The sequence below is a fragment of the Spinacia oleracea genome, chromosome 2 (assembly GCF_020520425.1).
Source record: "Spinacia oleracea cultivar Varoflay chromosome 2, BTI_SOV_V1, whole genome shotgun sequence".
Taxonomy (NCBI): domain Eukaryota; kingdom Viridiplantae; phylum Streptophyta; class Magnoliopsida; order Caryophyllales; family Amaranthaceae; genus Spinacia; species Spinacia oleracea.
The window spans coordinates 3650187-3673060 of NC_079488.1; the positions used below are offsets into that span (position 1 = coordinate 3650187).

Consider the following 22874-nt stretch of genomic DNA (forward strand, 5'->3'; position numbering starts at 1 on the left):
ATTAGCCACTTATTTACGCGCAAAATGATAATCGATATCCATGTGCTTTCTGCAAGATTATTGAACTTGATTGTCAAGTGGTGTAAATGACACTGACCTTATTGTACTATGCAACAGAAGCTCTAATTACAACTAACAGTATTACAGTACAGTTTAGCATCTCTTTATGAACCAGTATTACAGTTTAGCATCTCTTTGTATCTGTTGGCAAAGTTTAGCATTCTCTCTATGAATGAGAATTTCTAATTGCATTATATGAATGATCAACAACACCTTTCTCTAGCGGCCATTTCGCCCCTGCCATAACAGCTTCAATCTCCCATGTCTCGCGGGGAACATTGGTCATGTTCTTGCAGCCAATTGATGTGACATACTACATAATTCACCAGGTAAAAAGTTTAGAAAAGTTTTCAACCAAATGCAGCTAAAAGCAACGAATATGATGGTGATAATAAGCAACATGATACACAAACGTGTACAAACCAAGGGCAGACATGAATAAAGCTAGCTTCCAGCAATAAAATTGAGTCAGACTGATGCACAAATGCCTACAGACCTGGTCCCCTTAATGTTTTCTGTGAATGTTTTTTGTTTTTTCTGATCTAATCTGGTCTGGTGATCTGATCTAATAAGCAATAAAGATAAGGTGAAAAGAAAAAGAAGAAATCCATATCTGTGACAAGAAAAGAGTACACAGTGATCGTCAATATTCAGAAACATAGAATTAAAATGACACAAACAAGCACGTCGAGGAGCCGTGTAGAATTGCCAATCAAGTACAAAGAACTGGGATGACAACAAGTTGTTCTAGTGTGCTTGGAAGAAAAACATGAAACTTATCAGAACTTTACTTCAATTTAGATTTGTTCCATGACATGATTAATCTTGCATTAAGGCTTCGTTCTACTGGACTTATTTGCCTGAACTTAACTGAACTTAATTTATCTGGAAAAAAACTTATTTTGTCTGCATTAAACTTATTTGTGTGTGAAAATGTACGAAAAAACTTATTTTTTCTGAACTTATATTATCTGAACTTATTTGAACTTACTTTGTTTGAAATAAGTCAAAATAAGTCGAATAAACAAAGCCTAAGTCATGTTTTATGAGTCGAATAATCTTTAAAACATTAACAGAAAGGAACTACGGGTTCATCTAGATGAGAGAGAGAGATGCATCTAATATCAAACCCATCAAGACATTAAATCCAGCTAATCACAACACAGCAAGCTCGCGAGCATACAACATGATCTAACACCAATGCACAAATTCATATATGGGTGCTGCACCAGGGAATTGAAATCGAAATTAGGAGTAACAGGACAACTGAACAATACCACATCACTTTCAATTCGAACACCGCCAAAGACCATAAATCTCCTTATAGCATCAGGATTGAAGAATTTTGACGTTTCTGAACTTTCCATTGCTGGAATCAGTAACGCACTGATGAAGTAGCACCCAGGCTCCACTGTGATTACCTGAAACAAGTTGATAAGTTCAGCTATTTATCTGTTTTGTTTATATTTACTGATTTTGTGCGTATACGACAACAGAGTCTAACACACATCAACAACGATAAACTATCTATAGTACACAGACGAAAACGTTAACAGAATTGAAAAAACGGGAGCTGCACAACAGCAAGACACGGCAACCAAAAACATGGACTATAAACCCCCTTACTCTTTAAGAAAGAAAATGCAAGAGCTTGGTCTGAACTTCAGGGGGATAACCAGGCCCGGTCCAAATGACTTTGAGGCCCTGTGCTACTATAAAAAAATAGGCCCCTATAATTTTTTGGGAAATTCTCTATGGTAGCATTATACTTTTGCAAATTCTCATTGGTAACAAAATCTTTGTCACTTTCTCTCAAATAGCATTACTAATCTAAATTTTCTCTAATATAACATTATTCCCCTAATTTTAACTTAATTAACCAATCTTCTACTAACTATGGTTAAGTATTAGTAAAAGTACTAAATTAACCTTTGTTTACTATAGTAAATTCGATCTCCCAAGTCCTAACAAATTAATTAACCTTCACTGATCACTCATTCCTTTGAAAAACCATCAACCTTCCATAATTTGTCACTCCTTATTCCTTAAAACAAATGGACCTAATAATGCCGAAAAGAAAAAATATTTTACATCAGCAACCTTCTGTTACATCAACTATAAGAGACTATGTTCATCAAAACTACTTTAAAACTTTTGTTTGAATGATTGTACTAGAAGAAGTTGCCACTGTGACAAATTTTGGGACATATAGAAGTGGTGGCGCAATGATGCTCTTCAATCTTCAGATCAATGTGCGTCCCTTTCTGTTGCAAATCATGGAACACTGAGGATAGGTCTAACGGTCAGGGATGGCGACAACGCGTAGAGACCAAACATAAGACGACGACGCAAACCTCTCACCGGAGATGAATGCGAAAATAAGAGGAAGAGTGGTGACGAATATTTATTCAATCTCAAATTGTATTTCATATTGCTCAATATAGAAATTGGATTTGTACATAACCGATGAAAGGGGTTTTGAATTGAACGAAACTGAATATATAAAAGAATCTCGGGGGGAAATTAGATGAATCTGAGGAAGGAGATGAAGGGGGTGAGAGGAAATACACGAAGAAGAAGATAAAAGGGGAAGTCAGTTAACTATGGTTAATTCTAATTATATTAATTAAGTCGAAATTAGTGAAATAATGTTATATTTGAGAGAATTTAGATTACTAATGCTATTATAGAGAAATTGTCAAAAGTTTTGTTACCAATGAGAATTTGCAAAAGTATAATGTTACCATAGAGAATTTCCCTAATTTTTTTTCTTCAAATTTTTTTTAATTGCATAATAAGGAAGATTTTTTTTTCCTGTAAAAGCTAGTATTAGCTACAAAGTATATTCTCCTTTTAGAAAACAAATGTTAAAAAAAAATGATGAAGAATTACTTTAGTAGTACTCTGAGTCTCTGACCTTTCTGCCTTTGTGTTTGGGAAGTGAGAAAAGAAAGAGAAGAAAGTAGAAAAGATCCCCTAGCATGTGTAGAAAAGATCCCCTAGCATCCAGCTGTGGAGGCAGGATACATCGCAGTTCACCAGCGGCTTTTTTGCCCATACCCAGGGGTAAAATCGTCTTTTCACTTAATTAGTTGAAAAGTCAAACAAAGTACTAAGTATCGGAAATAAATGACAGTACTCAATACAACAATGACAGTATTTATACAAACAATGACAGAGTATATGTAACACGTTTATCCAGTCATTTAAGTGGTCCCTTTACTATTTTTGTTTCATTTCGTTTTCTTCTTTTTGGATGATTATGACAGAGAGCTTATGTAACACGTTTATCCAGTCATTTAAGTGGTCCTTTTACTATTTTTGTTTCATTTCGTTTTCTTCTTTTTGGATGATTATGACAAATTTTAATACAACAATGACAGTATATACACAATAATGACAGTATTTATCTAACCTTTGACAGTATATAGCAAGTTCGCAACATTTTTACCATTTATTTAAAGGGTGGGCCATCATTGCAATTTATTTTCTTTTCACTTTTTTTTTTGTGGGTATGGGGCAGATACATCGCTGGTGAACTGCGATGTATCGTCCCTCTCCAGCTGTGCGCCTGGGCATGTGTGGGCATGTGTGTATACATTTTTTTTTTGGGCTTTTATTTAATTTTTCATACAATTTTGGGGCCCTTTTTTGTTGGAGGGCCAGAGGCCCTGTGCTGTGTCCCATTTAGGCCGGCAAATGGACGGGCCTGGGGACAACCTCCAACCAGTGGCCAATTATAATGGAGTATAACACTAGTCTGTACCTGATTTCCAGAAGTAGCCTCTTCTGGAAGAATCTAGATATAACATGCACAGTGGGAAGTAAAGCACGAGACAAAACAGATATGCTAACCATGTCCTCCTTCAGTTCTCGGGCTGTGCGTAGAGAACTTAACCCAGGTTCTTTTGGTCGCTCCAGTCCCTGCAAATTCGACAACCAGTTGGTATGAATCATGGAATTAAAACTCGGTCGTTCCGTTACGTAACGGATTTGGGATTTACCGTTCCGCAAAACCCCGTTACATAAATGTGTGACAAAAATCACATCTTTCTCCCCGAGTCGCCCGTTACATAACGGTGACTCGCCGCGTTAGAACGCTTTTTTTTTTTCCCGTTACACCGTTCTTTTGCACAAATTAGACAAAAATATTTTAGCAATTAGTTATGTATTTTAAAAACAAGATATTTTGTATGATCATTTGTTCACAAAATATGTCCCTTTCTCAAATTGTGATAGGGTTTGTTAGGTTGTGTTGAAATAATGCCTTTTAAACTTAAAAAGGTATAAACAAAGCTTAAACCTATTAATATGAATTTTTTGAGAAAATTCACACCGCGTTAGCCACGATCCGTTCTATTTATCCCATTACAAGCGGTTCCCGCGATAACGCAACTGTTAACGCGACGGCAACCACGACTTTTTTTTCTATGGTATGAATTGGAAACACCAAGAATGAAGAAATATTGAAGATCAAGAGAATAAGTAATCAGAACCTTGGGATAGCCTCCTGGATCATGGGTGTCGATCCCTAGCAAGTGGCCAAGACCATGAGGCATAAAAACAGCTCCCAGCCTTTGAGTCATCATATCCTCGATATCACTAATAATTAAGAAAATCAGGGAAAAGAAATACCATGAGAATAAGAATTTACTTTCCATAAGGTATGACAAGAGAAGAGCAATAGACACTGCCTACCCAGTGATGATGTTCCCTTTCTTTAAAGCCTCGAGTATGACTTTCTCTGCAAGTCTGACACAAAGATAGAAAGTGCAAAAATCATGAAACAGACCACATGCAAAACACAGGCATTTAGATGAATGTCTTTTCAAACGGAAGTAGACAACTAGACATGTCAAAAAAAAATCTAACTATTCAAAACACAAGTACAATTCCCAGAAAGATCATGATAGGTTTCCATAATTAGGCATTTTGATACGCAAAGAATTTCATGTACCTGATTTATGATATCCTTCTTTTAAAAAAAGAAAAGAGAAGAAAGTTAAACATAGATGTGTAAACTCTAATTGGAATGACAGAAAGTATGCAAACATCTAAAGACAGAAAGTAGAAAAAAATAAGTACGAAAGGACTAAGACAGCCTTACTTGTGCATATTTATCCAACTTACTCCAGGTTTCATTGCGGCTATGACAGAATTGTGAGCACCAAGGACAGCCTGCAAAAAGAGGAGTTTTATTTTTAGCTTGCAGCAACAAAGTTGCCAGCCTTAAAAGTCAAATAGCGACTATAACTCAAAAGACCATAGCATATATCTTAGTAAAAACTCACATTGTATATAAGACGCTGATCAACAGTAAATTTTCCATTCACCTGAAGCAAAATAATACATCAGTACTCAAGAGTCACATGACAAATAGCTTCATCGCATGAATAACTGATACCACAAAAAAACAAAAAACATATTTTCTAAGGGTTTAAAGGTGACTATTGCCAATAATACGTCATCCAATTTCCAGAGGAACTTCTCACAAGTGTTGATTTTGTGCCCATATACAAATATACAGACAAAAGAATAGACGTCAAGAATATAATCCACAAAGCAACTTCTCTTACATCTTTCAGTACATTTACTTATTTACATATGCTAGTAAACTAGTACTTAGGATAAAATTCAAGAATCAAGATGGAGCTACATACAGGGAACGAACAGGTTATGTCAGAACCATAAAAATGATATTCAGCTCCCATATCCAGCAATGCCATATCTCCATCCATAAAAGTCTGCAGAGGTAAATGCGAATAGATAGATCTATCAGAAACAGGGGGAATAAAAGGAAAAAATATACATTTAAAGAGCTCCGTAACAACTAAGAAGATAGTTTTATTTCTCCTGTAGCTTCACTATTTTATTAGTTATAACATACAACTTCTCTTCACAATTAAATGTCTCCATATTTGTAATATCAAAAAATTCATTCAATCAACCCATCCTGTGTTCATATGATATATCTTTCACTAAGGAGCTTTCTTTTTGGTGCAACTATCACGAAAAACTGACAAATTTGGGATCTTAGGAGAGAGGAGCTGCCAACACCAACATACCCGTTCATTGGGAGCTGCTGCATGCCCATAGTGGAGAACAGAACTGCAGGAAGATATACCACACTTGAGTGATTTTTTTTAACAAAAAGTACATTTTTGAAATACTTCTGCCTTCATTAGGAAATAAACTCAACATCTATTTTCATTTTTTTTAATGCAATTTCTTTGGGCTGAGTGTTGAGGGAAACGGGGTGCATTACAGCAGCAAAGTAAATTACGATAACAATGGTGCAACACAGTGCCAACTCCCAAACTCATGCGGGAAAAAGTATGAACCCCGTAATAGGAAAACAGTTAAATAACTCAATGTTTTATCCCTAGCAAAAATAAAGTAAAGACAAACGAAAACCATACCTATTATCACCTGTGGCACAAATACATGTGTATGAGCAATGCCTACATCCACCATACATATAGGTGTGATGGAGAAACATGCTCTCCAATTGATATTCTTTCATGCCCACTTTTGTATTTCTCATTACCTGTCAGCCAAACATTCTCGTATAAATATTACTACCGATAAAAGTACAGGATATTTGCTCCGTAGATGAATAATGAGAAGATATAATCTATCCAGTAAAATGACAAAAGCATAATAGATAAGTTTTCCTGAATTCCTGGGGTTCAAGCCTATTAGTTGACAAGCAAATTACATTGATCTAAAGCAAGAAAAAGCAATGGAAAAGAAAAGAAAAATAACCCAGGCATTGGTTAAAATGGATGTTACAGTTCCATTGTGTGATTGCATATGGATTGGGGATGGGCAAGGAAATATTTTAAAGCAACATGTTTGCATTTGAAATTGAAATATGTATGTAACAGAGAATTGCGCATGCCCCATCACAGAAAACACAACCAATAATTTCAAGTAACAGAAATGTTTCAAAATCTCAACAAAGGCAAACAATCACTGACAAATAAACGCGCCGAACAGAATCTCCAAGAAAAAGAGGAGAAGAAACGGCTAGCAGTCTTGATGTGTACTGTCAGATATGGTCTGGAAAAGTCATAATATTCAACTTCAATTGCACCATAACTAACTTTTACTTAAAACTACTACCATGTCCAGTAAAGCTAGTGATGCACAAAGTCCTCGCTTGCTTGAGTTTCCTCCTGATTTCTATATAGTCCTACTTGCTGGTAAGAATATAGTGAGAGAGGAAAGGAAGTCAGAAATGTTATATAAAGCGGAGATTAGAAATAAAGTAATCAGAGAATTGACTCGCTTTATTTTATTGTCTTTTGGTAGTTGGGGTATCCAGCCACTCGAAGATCTGAGACTGTAACACTGTTGTTGATTATTTAATTGCAGCACATTACAATCAAATATCCATTTCCACGAATTTTCTGTCTTCCAAATATTAATCTTCTGTCCAGTACATCTATTTTCTAGGTTATCAACTACATGTCAATCTTTTTTTCTTAGCTTCTATCACCAAATATAAGTCTATTACACTATCCAACCTGTTTCTTCTGCTTTTCTCGATATCTTGACTTAAACACTATTTCCTTTACCCATACAGCACCACCAGTCCATCGTAGCCATTTTGTACTAAACCTTTGCACTCAAACCAATCAATTTAAAAAGAGGAGCATCAACTCATGAAGAAAAATCTATCCAACGCCGTAATCAGACTTTGATCAGCACCTACTCTCAATTATTATCATGTAACAAACCCATCTATGATATAAAAAAACAAAAAAAAACAGAGCTTTGCAATGCTAACTTGAATGTATTTAACCTCCCAACTTGTCTTCAATGTCCCAAAAGTTGACATCCACAGTACATCCTTCCGTTGTCTGAGTAGGTGAAGGTACATGCCCCATTATCCCAATGTTTGAAGTATAACAACCGACTGAAGATACCAAAAAAAGACTAATTGCTTAGAGCATCAAGTTCTCGTTATGCTCCTTGAGACAAAAAATCTGCCAATCTTGAACCAGTATGAAGCAGATAAACAAAAACAATGATAGTCAACATGTTCACACATCTAAGGCTTCATATGTTCTTATCTTAGATTATATTCAATGAAATTTATTTTTTTCGAAGGTTCAAAGGTTCCATCCAGAGAGTTAACAAAAATGAGGTAGCTTTTAGAGACAAAAGATGTATATTTATGATAAACATTAAATAATACCTCAACATGAGCCTCTGAGCTTATATCAGTTGCATATTGGATAACGTCGAGCTCCAACTTTGACTTTATAACACGACACTCGGTCAGTATAGGATGCAATGTACTCAAATCTGTTTTGAAATTCTCAATACCCTGACAAGTAAAAAAATGTATCTGTCAACGATTTGCTAGCATATGAACTAGTCAAAATATAAAATTCTGATTTACAAAAAAATTACAGATCAGTTTCAGCATCATACAAGACCAAATAACAATGATGATTTGAAAGACATTTGTGATAATGCAAACTTTAAAAGGGGCTGATCCTAACCCTGTGTCAGTTGTCCGGAGGACACCCACCACCCCACCCAACCAAAAAATAAAGAAAATCATAATCTGGAACACGAGATTTGGTATGTGGTACATGGTAAAATGGTACGATTGTGGACTTGTTTAACAAAACTAGGTAGTGATTTCCCATACCCGTTTTATGTATCATAATGTAATGCATACGTCTAATGTTTGTATTTACTTGTATCAGAGCTATTTGGTGTTGTCAAATTCTAAAAGAAAAATGATGAAATCATCCAAAATCCTTGTTTAGTCCGAAAATTCCTCCAAATAAACATTTCTTGTTCTTTTGTTGGTGTGGTTGTTAGTCACTTGAAATTTGCAACTATGTCTTTCTTTAAACTCTCCGCATGTGATTATTTCAGTGACATGAGAGTTTGGTCTACTTTTACTGAATCAACCATGACTTGAACTATTAAATTTCATTTATTTAAGGGCTATCACCAAGAGTGTACTGATAATATTGGTGGTGAAACTCTAAGTCAACCACTGTAGAATATTTCAAAACATCTGGGTTATTCATGTATAATTCTTGACCAGGTCTATATATGTAGCTTTGACCGTAGTTGGTATTGTAAAACAACGACAATAATCATTAACAAAAACAAATACTAGTAGACACCTTAAATTCTGCTGGTTTTGAGAAATTGCCACTGTCTGTATTAAGCCCATGCAATAGAAACAGCAAAGGTTTATCTTCTCCTTTGTATAGATTGAGCAAAACTTCTTCCATCTCATCCACATAACAGACCATGTTAACCATATACCTTTCCTGCAAAGTGCGAACCCCGAAAAGATATGAGCAAAGAAAAGTATAATAAATACTAACAGTGGAATCGAATGGTAAAATAATCTGCTCTGACCGTATAATGTGACAGTGGTTTTATCTGCCCCATCCAAACAGCGTATTCTGCTGGGAGATGTGGAGCAAACAGGATAGATTTCCCTGTGGCAATATCCTTGACAGTAAATTATGGTCCAAGTATTAGCATCAACACAAAAGCTAACTGAACTATCCCGTTATGAGTTACAAAGGAAAACGAAACAAAGAAAAAAAAAGCATTCACAAGCAAATCTGAACAAATGTATATGATTAAAATAGTCAAGATAATAAACATTGTGAAAAGCGAAGGATGCTAGTTCAAGAAAAAAAAAACAAAAAAACAAAAGTGACATCCTGTCACATTGTCTACCAATAAAAGTAAATGAAGGCCAAAAACAAAAGAAGAATCACGTTGACTGGAATTTGATCCAGAAAAGAGTGTGCACACAACAAATTGGTCAAATTGAATTTCAAAGCTCAACGAACTAAAAGGTAAATATGGGAGTGGTTTACTATCTTTATTTAGGATACCATCCAAGAGTTTATTATTTCATATAGAAAGTACAAACATAAGTGTCTCAAAATAATAAATATAAAAATGAAATTGATGTGGAGGCATCTTTCTCCATCTATTAGTGAACCAGTTTGCTCTTCTGCCAATTTAGCTAAGTTATCTGGGACTACTTTGCAGTCATATCGTGAATGCATTACTAATTGAATTACTGCTACTACAGAACTGCCAGCAGCTTCATCTAATTGACCATAACCATGCACAACATCATCTGCCGACTAAACCACCACCACACCTCATGGCCTTAACGATGAAGTAATGTCAAGAAAATTGTCCCTTAGATGAATAGCAATTCAGACTAATAGTCCACAATTCAGTATGATGCCTTTATATCATGATAAATTTACACCATCCCTACTTAGGGCCCGCAAGCCATTGGCCTAGGCCTCTTTATGTGCTTAGTGTACCTTTATATCGTTATACATTTCTTAGCCTACCGAGCATCGTTAAGTGTGCGAATCTAATGATGCCCATAAAAACCCTTCTTAAAATTTTCATGCCCGAGATAAATAAAAATGACATAAATATAAAGATGCGACTAGATAAGCCGAGAGGGATACAAGGGCCCCTATCTGATGGGCCAAACGCAAGGACGCATGGGGCATTAAGGAGAAGCTTCTAGGCTCTATTGGACCAGGATAACCTTCTAGTGTGAACTGTGAAGATTCTAGTATACCCTTGTAAATATCTTGTGATTTGTAATTATGTCAAAGAATATAGGATGCATACATGTGAGTTCCATTTGTTTGAAGAATTCTACTATACCCTTGTAAATATCTTGTGAGTTGTAATTATTTAAAAGAATGTAGGATGCATACATGTGAGTGCCATGTGTATATTTTCCTAGCCACTAGTTAGGGAGGAGGTTCTAGAATTAAAGCCCTTCCAATAAATAGGCTTAGAGGTTCATTTGTATATAACATCGAACATTTGTAAGCATTTTTCCAAACAATACACGTACTCTGCTTAAGCACTCCACTTCTTTCATTTGCCCCAAAATTCTCTTCTTGCGTGTTCGACTAGCGTCAAGAGGCCAACACATAACAATATTCTACTAGCTCCGTTTCCATTAAACGTTAATGTTTACTATTTGCACAAATATTAAGACAAATGAGACAGAGTGTTGGTGTGGTGAGTGAATATAAGAAAAAGATGAATAAAATAAGAGAAAGGAGGAGAGAGCATTGGGTGAGTGTAAAAAGATGGTTGATAAGGTGTTTTGAGTAAGAAAGAGATATACCAAAAGTAGAATAAATCAAACTTGTTAATCACTTTTGAAAATGTACCAAAATGGAATTTCTTAGCACCATTTAGAAAACGAGTACTATATAATATATATTATTTGGGTTATCAAAAATCGTAATTTCCCAGCTGTTTCTCGGACGTAACAAAAATTAAATTACATGTTATCATTTGGATTCTATTGGTTAAATAATGAATACAATAAGTATTAAAAATATGTATACCATACATATATTTACACGTAGATTCACAATTTCCTTTAAAATCAAGGTTGTTGGTTGACATTGTAGTTCCTTTAAAATCAAGGTTGTTGATGGACATTGTAGGATATCAAGTCTATTACATATCTCTAGCAACCTATACAATATATGTGTTTCCACAATTACGTAGAGATGCACCATGGTCTTCAGCAATATATAAAAAGGCTCAAGGCGCAACAAGGCGATTTGGAGTTCTTAGCGCCTTAGGCGCGCCTCGGTGTGCCTCGGTGCGCCTCATTGAAGTGAGGCACCCTAATAAAAAGTAAAAAAAAAAAAAGTGAAAATTGGTGTGTGCCTTAGTAGGTGCGCCTTTTTTGCGCCTTTTTGCGCCTCAAAGTGCGCCTTTTTGCGCCTTAGGTGCGCCCCATCGAAATCGCCTCGTCCAGACAATAAAAGGCGCTGGCTCCAATCGCCTTGCGCCTCAGAGCCTAGGCGCGCCTTTTTATACACTGGTCTTCAGCAAATGCAATGCTACTTACTGCACATGTTTGGTAACACATTTTTGGTAGGAAAACATAATTTCTTAACAAACACTCGATCCGATCTCTCTTATACGGTGTAGACAAGACACTCAGCCAATTCATATGAGGTTCATGTCAGGTTCATATCAGGCTATGTTCTTTTATTGGGGAACTCTCCGATTAGTTGGAAAAGCAAGAAACAACTCTGAGGCAGAATAGAGAGATATGGCTCCTGCAGCATCTGAAGCTATTTGGATGGTCAGAATTTTTTTGAATGAAATTAGAGTTTTGAATTTGAAGCTCGTGATGCTACATTGTGATAATTGTTAGCCTTCCATATTTCACAAGGGAGAAGGGTAAATTGAGCTGACATATTTACCTACACAACATTAACTTCCCTCATCCCAGTTTAACATGTTGATCAAGTTGTCATAACAACCTTCCTGTATTTCAGCATTTAATTTAAATTATTTACTGCCATATAAAAGGATTAGCTTGTAATGATAATAATTAACTCGATATATCACAAATACTTTCTCTTCCCCAAACTCTCTATCTCTCCCCTTTATACCCTGATTTCGCTCACTAATGGAAGAAATTCTTCTATGATTCAGTTTCTTTACATGATATTCATTTAATTTTAATTATTTACTGCCATATAAAAGGATTAACTTGTAATGATAATAATTAATTCGATATATCACTAATACTTTCTCTGATGTGGATCTAAACATGAATTTTGAGTATGTAATATGATTTAGACTACGAGCGTGAATAGGTAACTCAAAAGTCGGAGTTTTGAGGGACGCACAAGTCGGAGTTGTGTGTTTGGTTTAACTTCCTAAACCTAGATAGCATACGCTCCTCAAATTAATCAAAAAAACATTTTTTTTTTAATTATATGTAGTTGTGTGCTTTTATAGGAGAAGGAAAACAACCTAACAAACCCTAATAGAACAATCTAGAATTCTTAACCCTAATATAACTTGGAAAATAAACTAATAATACGTAATTAAAACAACTCCTATACGCCAAAAACATGTAATCCAACTCTAAAAAAAAAAATTAAACTAAAACTACGAATGCTTCCGCATCATACTCCCCGTCTTGAAAACGAACTTGCCCTCAAGTTCCTTACAAGTTGCACGGAACTAGATCACAAGCCTTCATAGAAGCACATACACCTTGGCCCAATAGAATCTGAAAAGTGTCGTAGTTCTCACGGTGCACCACCTTAAGAGGACCATTCTCAATAGCTTCAGTTTTCCCTTTGGAATTATTGAACACTTGTTGCGCGTTCAAACTTAAGAAAACATAGTCGCCCACATCAAAAGGTGGTGTCTTCCAAACGTTCAACACATTAGCTAGTCTTTCCTTTTTGTTGTGCACAATGGCTTCACGCAAATCTGTGACGCACACATTCATACGATCATCTGTAGCTAGGGATGGCAGTGGGTAATGGACCCGACCCGGATCCGTGGATCCAGATCCGTTTTCAACGGATCTGGATCCTCAATTTTTGGACCCGACGGATCCGGGTAGGATCTGGATCATTGGTTTTAAAAACGGATCTGGATCGGGTCCTAAGTCATTACCCGGATCCGTTTACCCGTTTTTATAAAATTAAAATTAAAATATAGAAATAAAGACTTAAGAATTGTAGCATTATTGAAGTTTGTTGAACTTTTAATATTATTTATGTTGGATTTGTTAAATTTGATTTTAGTGAATGCTTGTATGGACAAATAGTGTTGTTATTGAAGTTTAATTAAATTATGGTTTAAGGTTAAAATGAAAATTAAGGTTGTTTGATGAAAAAATAAGTTAGGATCCGTTTTGGACCCGGATCCGTAGGATCCGTCGGATCTGGATCTGGATCCTCAATTTCATTACCCAGCGGATCCGGGTAGGGTCTGGATCCTTGCCTAAAAAATGGATCTGGATCCGGATCCTAGAGGATCCGGTCCAGATCCTACCCATTGCCATCCCTATCTGTAGCAAGGGGTGCCATTTTTGGAGGTAATGGAGCCAAGCTAAATCGACTATCACCGATCTTGACCGAGTAGATATTATCCTTTCCATGGTGAAGTACTTCTCGATCGTATTGCCACGGACGACCCAACAGAATATTACAAGCTGTCATGGGAAGCACATCGCACCATATCTCGTCTATGTACTCGCCCAACTTGAAACTAACCAAAGCCTGCTTAGTGACCCGAATCCCACCATCTTCATTTAACCAATTCAGCTTGTAAGGACGAACATGCTCACGAGTTTGTAGCCCTAACTCCTTTGTCACCTTGCTAGCTACGGCATTAGTACACGAACCACTATCCACAATCAACGAGCATACCTTACCATTGACCAAACAACGAGTGTGGAATAAGTTCTCACGTTGCCCATTCTCCTCAACAAGTGAAGCTCCCATATGTAAGATTTTTCTCAAAATACCCAAACTTTTAACTTCCTCATCCATAGGTTGCACCACATTGGTCGAAAATAATTTATTTTCTATCTCCTTGAACTCAAAACGTGAATTAGTATTCGAGGCAAGAACACGAGCTTCTCCTTCTTTCTCCTCTTGTTGCGCCATTAACAATGCTTGGTGATCTTCTAAAGTAACTAACAGTCTAACATCATGTTTGGACATTGCCTAGCAATATGTCCATGCCCCTAACACTTGAAACATTGCTTTTCTCTCATTGCTGCTTGTCCGGGAGTCAAGTTCATATGTTTTTTTGAACTCGGTTCACTCGTAGGTGGTGGTGGAGTAGAATTCGAACCTTTCCCGAGTGAAACTGGAGTATCCCAAGGCCTTGAATTTTCAGCTATAGGGGTAAAAGGAGATCGAGGGGTCTTAGCTTTAGCTTCTGCGAGTTGTCTTTCTACCTTAATAGCCAACTGACAAGCCTCGTCAAACGAGTAAAAATGTTGCAGTTCCACCTGATTTGCAATAGCGTTTTTTAATCCAATCAAGAATTTTGCTGCCTTTTGCTCATCCTCATCCTTGCACTCACAAGCCAATGACAACCTCTCAAACTCCTTGATGTATTGTTCGACTGAAAGATGGTTTTGCTCCAAAGAGTTGAGCTTCATGTACAGGTCTTGTTTGTAAGTTCTTGGGACAAACCGTTTACGCATCTTGGTCTTAAGGGCAGTCCAAGTACTAATCTCTGCTTTGTTTAATCGAGCTCTCTCGGTTTGCGTCCGTTCAAACCACATAGATGCAAACTTTGATAGTTTAAGTATAGCATATGAAAATCGCAAAGTAATATGATTTTGCATATGTAATATGATTTAGTCTACGAGCGTGAATAGGTAACTCAAAAGTCGCACTTTTGAGGGAGGCACAAGTCGCAGTTGTGTGTTTGGTTTAACTTCCTAAACCTAGATAGCATACGCTCATCAAATTAATCAAAAAAACTTTTTTTTTTATCATATGTAGTTGTGTGCTTTTATAGGAGAAGGAAAACAACCTAACAAACCCTAATAGAACAATCTAGAATTCTTAACCCTAATATAACTTGGAAAGTAAACTAATAATACGTAATTAAACAACTCCTAATGCCAAAAACATGTAATCCAACTCTAAAATAAAAATTAAACTAAAACTACAAATGCTTCCGCATCATTCTCTCTCCCAAACTCTCTATTTCTCCCCACCCTGATTTCGCTCACTAAAGAAATTCTTCTATGATTCAGTTTATTTACATGATATTGTATCATGTTTGTTCTTTCATCCCATAATTACCAAAGTTAACCATGGATTTAATCAAACTATTTTGATGTGTTCAACCATATGCCACGCATAACATCCTATTCTTGTAGCGAATGGAAACTTTGTGTCTGGTGTGATATTTACTAATGGCATAATTTGTCCTAATTAGGAGCTAATTTGTAATTGGGACGAGCATACGTTGACTTGCTTTGCCTTGTCCAAGGATGAGAATCCTGAGGACATACACCAATTAATGATAGGTTTAGTACATCGTAATTCTTAGCTCATAATAATAGCATTGTTCAAGTGAATTTCCATGCACTACGACACTAAGAAATGAAGTCGACAACTACAACTTTGCTACATGCCTATTTAGTAAGATCGAGTATCAGACAAAAACATTTATTCCAACTAACAAAAGAATTTGCTTCTAATTAAAACACTACTTAATAATCCTCCTACTTCAACTCAAATATGTACTAATAAAAGAATTTGATTCTTATAAAAACCAAGTTAGTAATCCCCTGTAATTAAAACTTGTAATACTACCGAGATATTGACACTTGGCATTCCAAATTTTTGTAAGTTTCGTGCCTCATATGACTACAACAAAAGCAATCGTGCAAATAAGATGTGTGAATTTTATTGATTTTGTATCTATATAAATATGTGTATTTAGAGTTTTAGTTTCAATAAACTACTATGTATGCATAAAATAAATTATATTTTCCAATAAACATCTTATAAGCTTTACATCATTAGCTTCGTGTTAAAAATTATACTTCCTCCGTCTTTTAATACTCGCAACGTTTGTTAGTTGCACACATGCCAATGCACAACTTTGATCATTTATATCTTAAATTCTCTTTATGCAAAAATTATAAAAAGTTGATATTTTGAAAATTCACATTGAGACGAATCTAACAAGATCCCACATGACTATGTTTTATCTTATATAAAAAACACTACGAATAGTCAAAGTAAATTATATGAATAGTGGCAAAAGTCCAAACGTTGCGAGTATTAAAAGACGGAGGAAGTATTAAAGCAAAGTAAGATCTAGTTAATTTTAATTAATTCAAGAGATCATTATCATAAAATTGGATATAATTGTAACGAACATGCGTGGGTCAAAACACTTGTTAGGAATATAAATCTAGCTATTGCCATTTATTTATTCAAACATTTTACAAACTCCTAGAAGCATAAAACTATTGTATTCCTAGAGTCCTAAACTATCGGACTTCCACAGTCTAAACGTAAAAAATCTAGCCTAATGAGTCCTACACCTAAGTAGGATTGACGCACTTGTTCTTGGTTGTTTGCATTGTCGATCTTTCTTTAATACTTGACGAGACATTTGATTAGGTTTTGTTGTTACCTTTACGAAGTAAGAGGGGGTACGGAAGAAGGAATAGGAAGGAGAGAATAGAGAGAAAAACTTACAACAGCTCCATAGAAACTTGGCTCCCTCACTCCAAATAAGTAAGCAAAATAACTCTCCTGCCTATTGAACACAAGTAAACAACACCAATTTAGCATCTAGAATCTGAACAAAACTTCTAATATATTTGGATGTATAAAATACAAGGATGCAAAGGAACATTGTATACTCTAAATGAATCAAGTTTTATACTCTAAGTGAGCATCTCTCTTGAATATTAAGGGCCATAGCACATAACCTAAGCTCAGCACAATCAAATTGTTAATATAGATGTATTGAAAACAGAACCATATACATGTATATGATCCAAACGGCCCATAAAAAACACATAAATAAGTTGCTATTTTTAAGAGAAAAACCAGCAGGTGATAAAGTTTTGCTTTCGGCCTTTCGCAATTGAGGCGCTATAACAAATACTCAATATCTTACCCTTTAAGAGAACCCAAGATTTCATCAAGTGAAATAAACATTTAAACATTGAGCAACAGGCGGGAAAAACTTAATTACGGTTATTGGTATAACTGTAAAAGTCAAAAAATGCAGAAGTAACATATTCCCAAGTTGGATTGAAACTGAAAAAGATTATAAATCAGTCTTTCCACCATACTTCAAGAGTGGAGACATCTATTTTTCTTTTATGTGCCTGTCTACTGTAGGTATACTTGTTAACATACAATAAGGTCCTTCGTTTGCACCGTCTTTGATTTTTACTTAGTATTTTGTTGGCTCGCTCCCTTTACAATAAGGGCCACATTATTCAAGTTAAAGTTACCGACTGGTAAGTTCCTCTTCAGGAGCAGAAAATTACTCTTGAGTTAATATAGAGTTACAGACTCTTGCAATGGAAGTATGGATACGACATTATTGATCAAATTTTCATCATAACTAGTAAGTGCTTCTTTAGGTCTTTTTTTTTTATGGCATTTGGTATGAGAAGTACAAACTTAAGCTGTAAATTCTTTGTTCGCATTATATCTCCCTCAAGGCGACCTTGAGCCACATCACCTAGATGGGTTTTTTGCCAAGAAGCTAATTATCAAAATGCACAACTATAATTGTACAGTGAGTTCCTAATTTTCCCTTCGACTACGCTAATAGGTAGAAAGCCAACAGCTTGTAAGATTGACATGTTTCTGGTCTACGCCTACAAGTTTCTAAAATACAGCAGATTCAGATATGCATCATACAAAACAAAATAAAAACCAATACTCCAATACTAATCAACCAAAAACTCTATGACAACCTACAGGCTACACATTGACAGTATTGATCTCAAAACGAAAACTTTGTGACATTAATTTCCAATATTTCCTATTCATAATTTCATATAGACAAGTTTTTTAGATTTAATTTATCCTCTAGGAGAAGTTGCAGCACCACACGCAATCCGTTACCCAGCCTCTTCATTTTACCTCAAACACCCGTGTTGAATCCACGACACTCGTACGAGGGTATGAACACTTGGACATTTCAATTTAGACCAAAATCATGCAATCTTTTCACAAAATAGCCGTGTCGGACACTTGGCCACGTATCCGTGTCCGACATGGGTACCCGAGTCCAGGTAACATGGAACTGATTGCAAGTATGTAACATAAATCAAAAAGTTTATCTTCATAGGTTCATAGTTTATACTGTACATTAAACACAATTTCAAATTAACATGATTCAATCTGTGATCAAAATCAGAAAACTAACCGGAAAAGTTCGGTATGATCGGTGCAATAACGATTCTTCTCTTCTCCACCCTAATAACAAACACAATCGAAAGAATTGCATGAAATATTTGAGTAATTCGATACAAAAAAACACAAATTAACATAAAAATAGAGGAATTAAATTGAATAGATGATTGATTGATTTACCTGAAGGAGAACGATGCCTTGAATTGGGCGACCAGAATCAGTGAGGTGTTGTTGAAGATATTTGACGAGCTTTTGGCGATTGATTTCGTGAAGTTGCATTGGAACTTCAAGAGGAGTGAGAGAGGAGCGTGGTACTTCTGCAGTCGCCATTGGAATGGCCTCTTTAGCTTCCGCCATTAGCAAGACGGTTTAAGGGGGGTAGTGTGTTTTGCAAACTTTCTAGCCTCGTTGGGTTGAACTGGTAAAGATGGCTGGCTGACGGGTCGGGCTCCGGGCTTCGGGACGAGCCATACGGGGCTTGTGGGCCTGAACAGGCCCGGTCATGTCAAGCCCATATTGTATCGAGTTGGGACAAATTTTCCACAATAGAGCCCGAGACAAGGCCCATGGGTTCTCGTGTCTGTCCAAGTCGGGCCATCGTGCATATCCTAAACTACATTTAGTGTGGTTTGTCATGTCGGGCCGGTTCGGATCATGTCGTGCTTTTTTCAAAAAAAAGTTTGTCCCAGCCCCAGCCCATGACTTTGTGCTCGTATTAGGTAGTGTTTTTTCGTGTCGGATCCGCCCGGCCCACATCCATCTTTATGTTGAAGTCTATGTTCATGAGCTTTTACTCTACCACGGGGTGGTTTTTTTTATATACTTCCTCCTTTTTTTATTAGTGGACGTATTTAAGAAAAAATACACGTACTCATGTGAGGTTTTATTACATTCGTCTCAATAAATACTTTATAAATATCAAGTTTATACGGAGTATAATTTTTTCTATTCGTAATTAAAGGTATCTATGTTTAAAGTTGTAACACCCTGTCAAATCTCCTTTTTCTAGAATAACCCTTTTTATAAATATAACTATAGAGGATTATCAAAGTATCGCCCGTATGAAAATGTAACGGCTTATTTGGAATTTGCAGCGGAAAACATAAAACTAACTTTAGGTTTATAAATAATCAATTACAGAGTTAATTGTCAAAACCAATCAACGAAAATAAAGTAATATAGATAGTACGACAAATTTAAAGTCCAATTTAACAAACCCAAGTCCAATCTAATCCCGATCCCAATGATGCATCATCTTCAAACCTGTAGATGGGCAACGCTTATTGATCCTTAGAGATTGCTCACCAAAATGGGTCATCACAGGATCAATAAGGCATAGCCATGATCAACACACACAAACAAAGCACGTAATCAGCAAAGCTGAGTACTACATACTAAATCAATGCATAAACATTCCTAGCATGATACTAATAAAGCATAAGTAAGGACGACCCAAACATATTAACTTGAAAACCACATTTGACTAGACTAGACCTTTGTATCTTTAATATTATTTCAATTGAAATAGTCAATGGACCGAGTTGTCCAACAAGAAGTCTTCACTAAGGAAGACGAGTAACCTCAGTGACCTGCGATATCGAGGAACTTTTGAATAAAATAGAACACGGTGATCAATCTAGTCCCAGAAAAGGCCATGGGCTACCTGTAATACCTCGTATTTTTATAATAATTATAAATATACTTTATTATATTTATAAAGCATTTTATGATTTTTAGAATTTATTTCGCATTTAAATGTTATTTAAATGTATTTTAATTAATTAGAATATTTATTATTTTAATTAATTACGAAACGAATTTAATTTTCGAGTCGGGAAATTTAATGGGTCACGAGTAATTTTAAAGGTTTGGGTTTTTATATAAAAGTCCAACTCGTTTTATTAAACGAGCCCAATCAAAAGAATTTAATTCTAACTCTAAAGCTAGCCCAATCATTTAATTGCTAAGCCCAATATCAAATTCCTAAGCCTAGCCCACTAGGGATTTGTGAGCCTATAAATAAGACTTTCCTCATTAAATGATCCCCTTAATTTTCATAAACCCTCTCCTCTTTTACTTGCCCAACACTCCTCTCTCCTCTCTCTCCCTTGTGCCGGCTCACCTTCACCCGCACACGAGCACGCTTCGTGCCTCGGCGTGCCTTGCTCGTGCTGCCGTGCCTCTCGCACACCCCTCGCCCCACACTCGTCGCCTCGCAGCCCGCGCACCCCCTTCCCTTGCGCTGCTGTTGCGCTATTGTTGTTGTTGCTGTGTGCGCTGCCTCCCGCCCAGCCACACGAGCCACTCGTCTCTCTTGCTCGGGCCCAGCCTGCACCCCTCGTCCCTCTCGTGTCGCACTGCTGTACGCGCACTACTGGTGCTGCCTCTCGTTCCTTGCCCGCGCGCACACACGCACAAGGTGTGTGTGTGTGTGTGGGTGTGTTTGCTCGTTCATTCAATTCTTTCGCCCCATCACAATTAATTCGTGGTTGTTCCGTGCTATAGGCCGGATTGGTATAATTCTCTTCTTCCTTACCTATTCTATTCAATTCCGTATTTTAAATTATATTATTATTATTGTTTTGAATAATTAAAATGATGGGAATCGGTTGTGAACACCGTATTATGAGGATTTATATGTTTTAATTCATGAGGCGTATTTTGATTATTAAAGCATGAATTTTCAGATTCGTTTATTTAATAAAGATTGGATTTTTGTGATGTTAAATTGGTTTTATTGGAAAATTCAAGTTAGGGTTTTAACCTAGACCTAATGGGTCAATTGATTAGCATAATTAGGTGATTAATTTAATTATGATAATAAATTATATTTTCAGATTTATAAAAAGGTTTAAAGTGTCAATTTTTATTGATTTTAAGGAGGGAAAAAGTATGTTTTCATACTAGGGATTAGTTTTGCAAATTGAGACGATTAATTATTAAAGAACGATTAATTTCTAATTATTATCAAGGTTTTAAGTTTCATAAAGTTGCTGGAAATTTAATGAACATGGAAATAATTAAGGTTTCATTATTTTGATGATAGGAGGTGATTTCTAAGTGAGTGATAGTTTTTGCAAAGTGGCCCCTACGCTTAGGTATTCAAGGTACGTACAAGTTTAGGGCGACCACATTAATTGTCAAGGGACATTACATGATTGTTTATTGATGTGAATTGTATTACGTGAACTTGGTGGATTCATATTTGATTTGGTGAACGATCATGTGAATTATTATTATTATTGGAATTATTGAATTGTTGATTGAACAAGCATGTTGGGACTATTGTGAGTATGGATTTCATTGTAAATCATGTTGTTCACTATTTATGCATGTATGGTTTGTTTCACATACAAGGGATGAATTATCTATTGTTATGCTATTGTACGGGATGTCTAGCATACTTTTGAGCCAATTATTCGTACATCGTTGTACTATTTATTTTACCACATGTGAAGGGTTCACTCACGTAAGCCACCGCACATGTAGGCTTCAGTTGAGAATATTTTTATATGAAATGAATTAGGATTTGTCGTGCTCGGGCACAACCCTCATGTTAACAGGCATGATGTGGAATCTCACCTTTTGTGAGAAGGAACTTGGTAGTAATTTCACTACATCTTGATTTATTGATCACAAGTCCTAAAGGATTAAAATGAGATTGTTTGGTTGTCGTTTATTAAGTGTATGTTTGTTTGAGTCTCGAGTTCACTATTAATAAAATATTGATAAACGTAATGTGCAACCAGAACAAGCTTCAAAGCTCTTGAAACGTATATACCTTGAGTATGAACAATGGGGGGAGACTTGCTGGAAAGCTTGATCTCCTACTAATGATACAAGACGTTGTTTCAATTAATTTATGCGCTGGAATTCCGTCGGTATGGCCCGACACTCGGTATGGTCCGATATTCATTATATTATTTATTATGGTGTTTGGTGGGCTCCCTGTTAGGTTATGATACATATGACAAAACATAAATCATGCGGAAAAACCTTAATGCCAGGAAACATATTATTTACACATAATCATTTAGCATAATTTAGGAGCATACACTTTGTAGCGTGCCCTCCCTA

At 36.1% G+C, this 22874-nt stretch overlaps 1 protein-coding gene across 1 annotated transcript; it reads right to left on the bottom strand.

Annotated features, from left to right (window-relative positions):
• Positions 1-25: 25 nt before the first annotated feature.
• On the bottom strand, positions 26-19199 carry LOC110799482 (uncharacterized). Its single transcript, XM_022004748.2, has 16 exons — positions 18978-19199; positions 18811-18860; positions 17115-17175; positions 9457-9552; positions 9216-9365; positions 8264-8395; positions 6480-6607; positions 6126-6168; positions 5721-5804; positions 5352-5393; positions 5168-5238; positions 4759-4812; positions 4557-4662; positions 3916-3984; positions 1338-1481; positions 26-373 (listed from the first exon to the last, which is right to left on the bottom strand). The coding sequence occupies exons 1-16, from the start codon at positions 19152-19154 to the stop codon at positions 227-229; spliced, it is 1554 nt and encodes a 517-aa protein (XP_021860440.2). The 5' UTR covers positions 19155-19199; the 3' UTR covers positions 26-226.
• Positions 19200-22874: the final 3675 nt, after the last annotated feature.

Bases quoted from the DNA above. Each gene is read 5' to 3' on its own strand.
- LOC110799482 (XM_022004748.2), bottom strand. From the start codon at position 19,154: ATGGCGGAAGCTAAAGAGGCCATTCCAATGGCGACTGCAGAAGTACCA. The intron at 5,805-6,125 runs GTATGTTGGTGT...TTACCTCTGCAG, and splicing joins CAGCAGCTCCCAATGAACGG to ACTTTTATGGATGGAGATAT. The intron at 4,813-5,167 runs GTAAGGCTGTCT...TCTTTGTGTCAG, and splicing joins AGTTGGATAAATATGCACAA to ACTTGCAGAGAAAGTCATAC.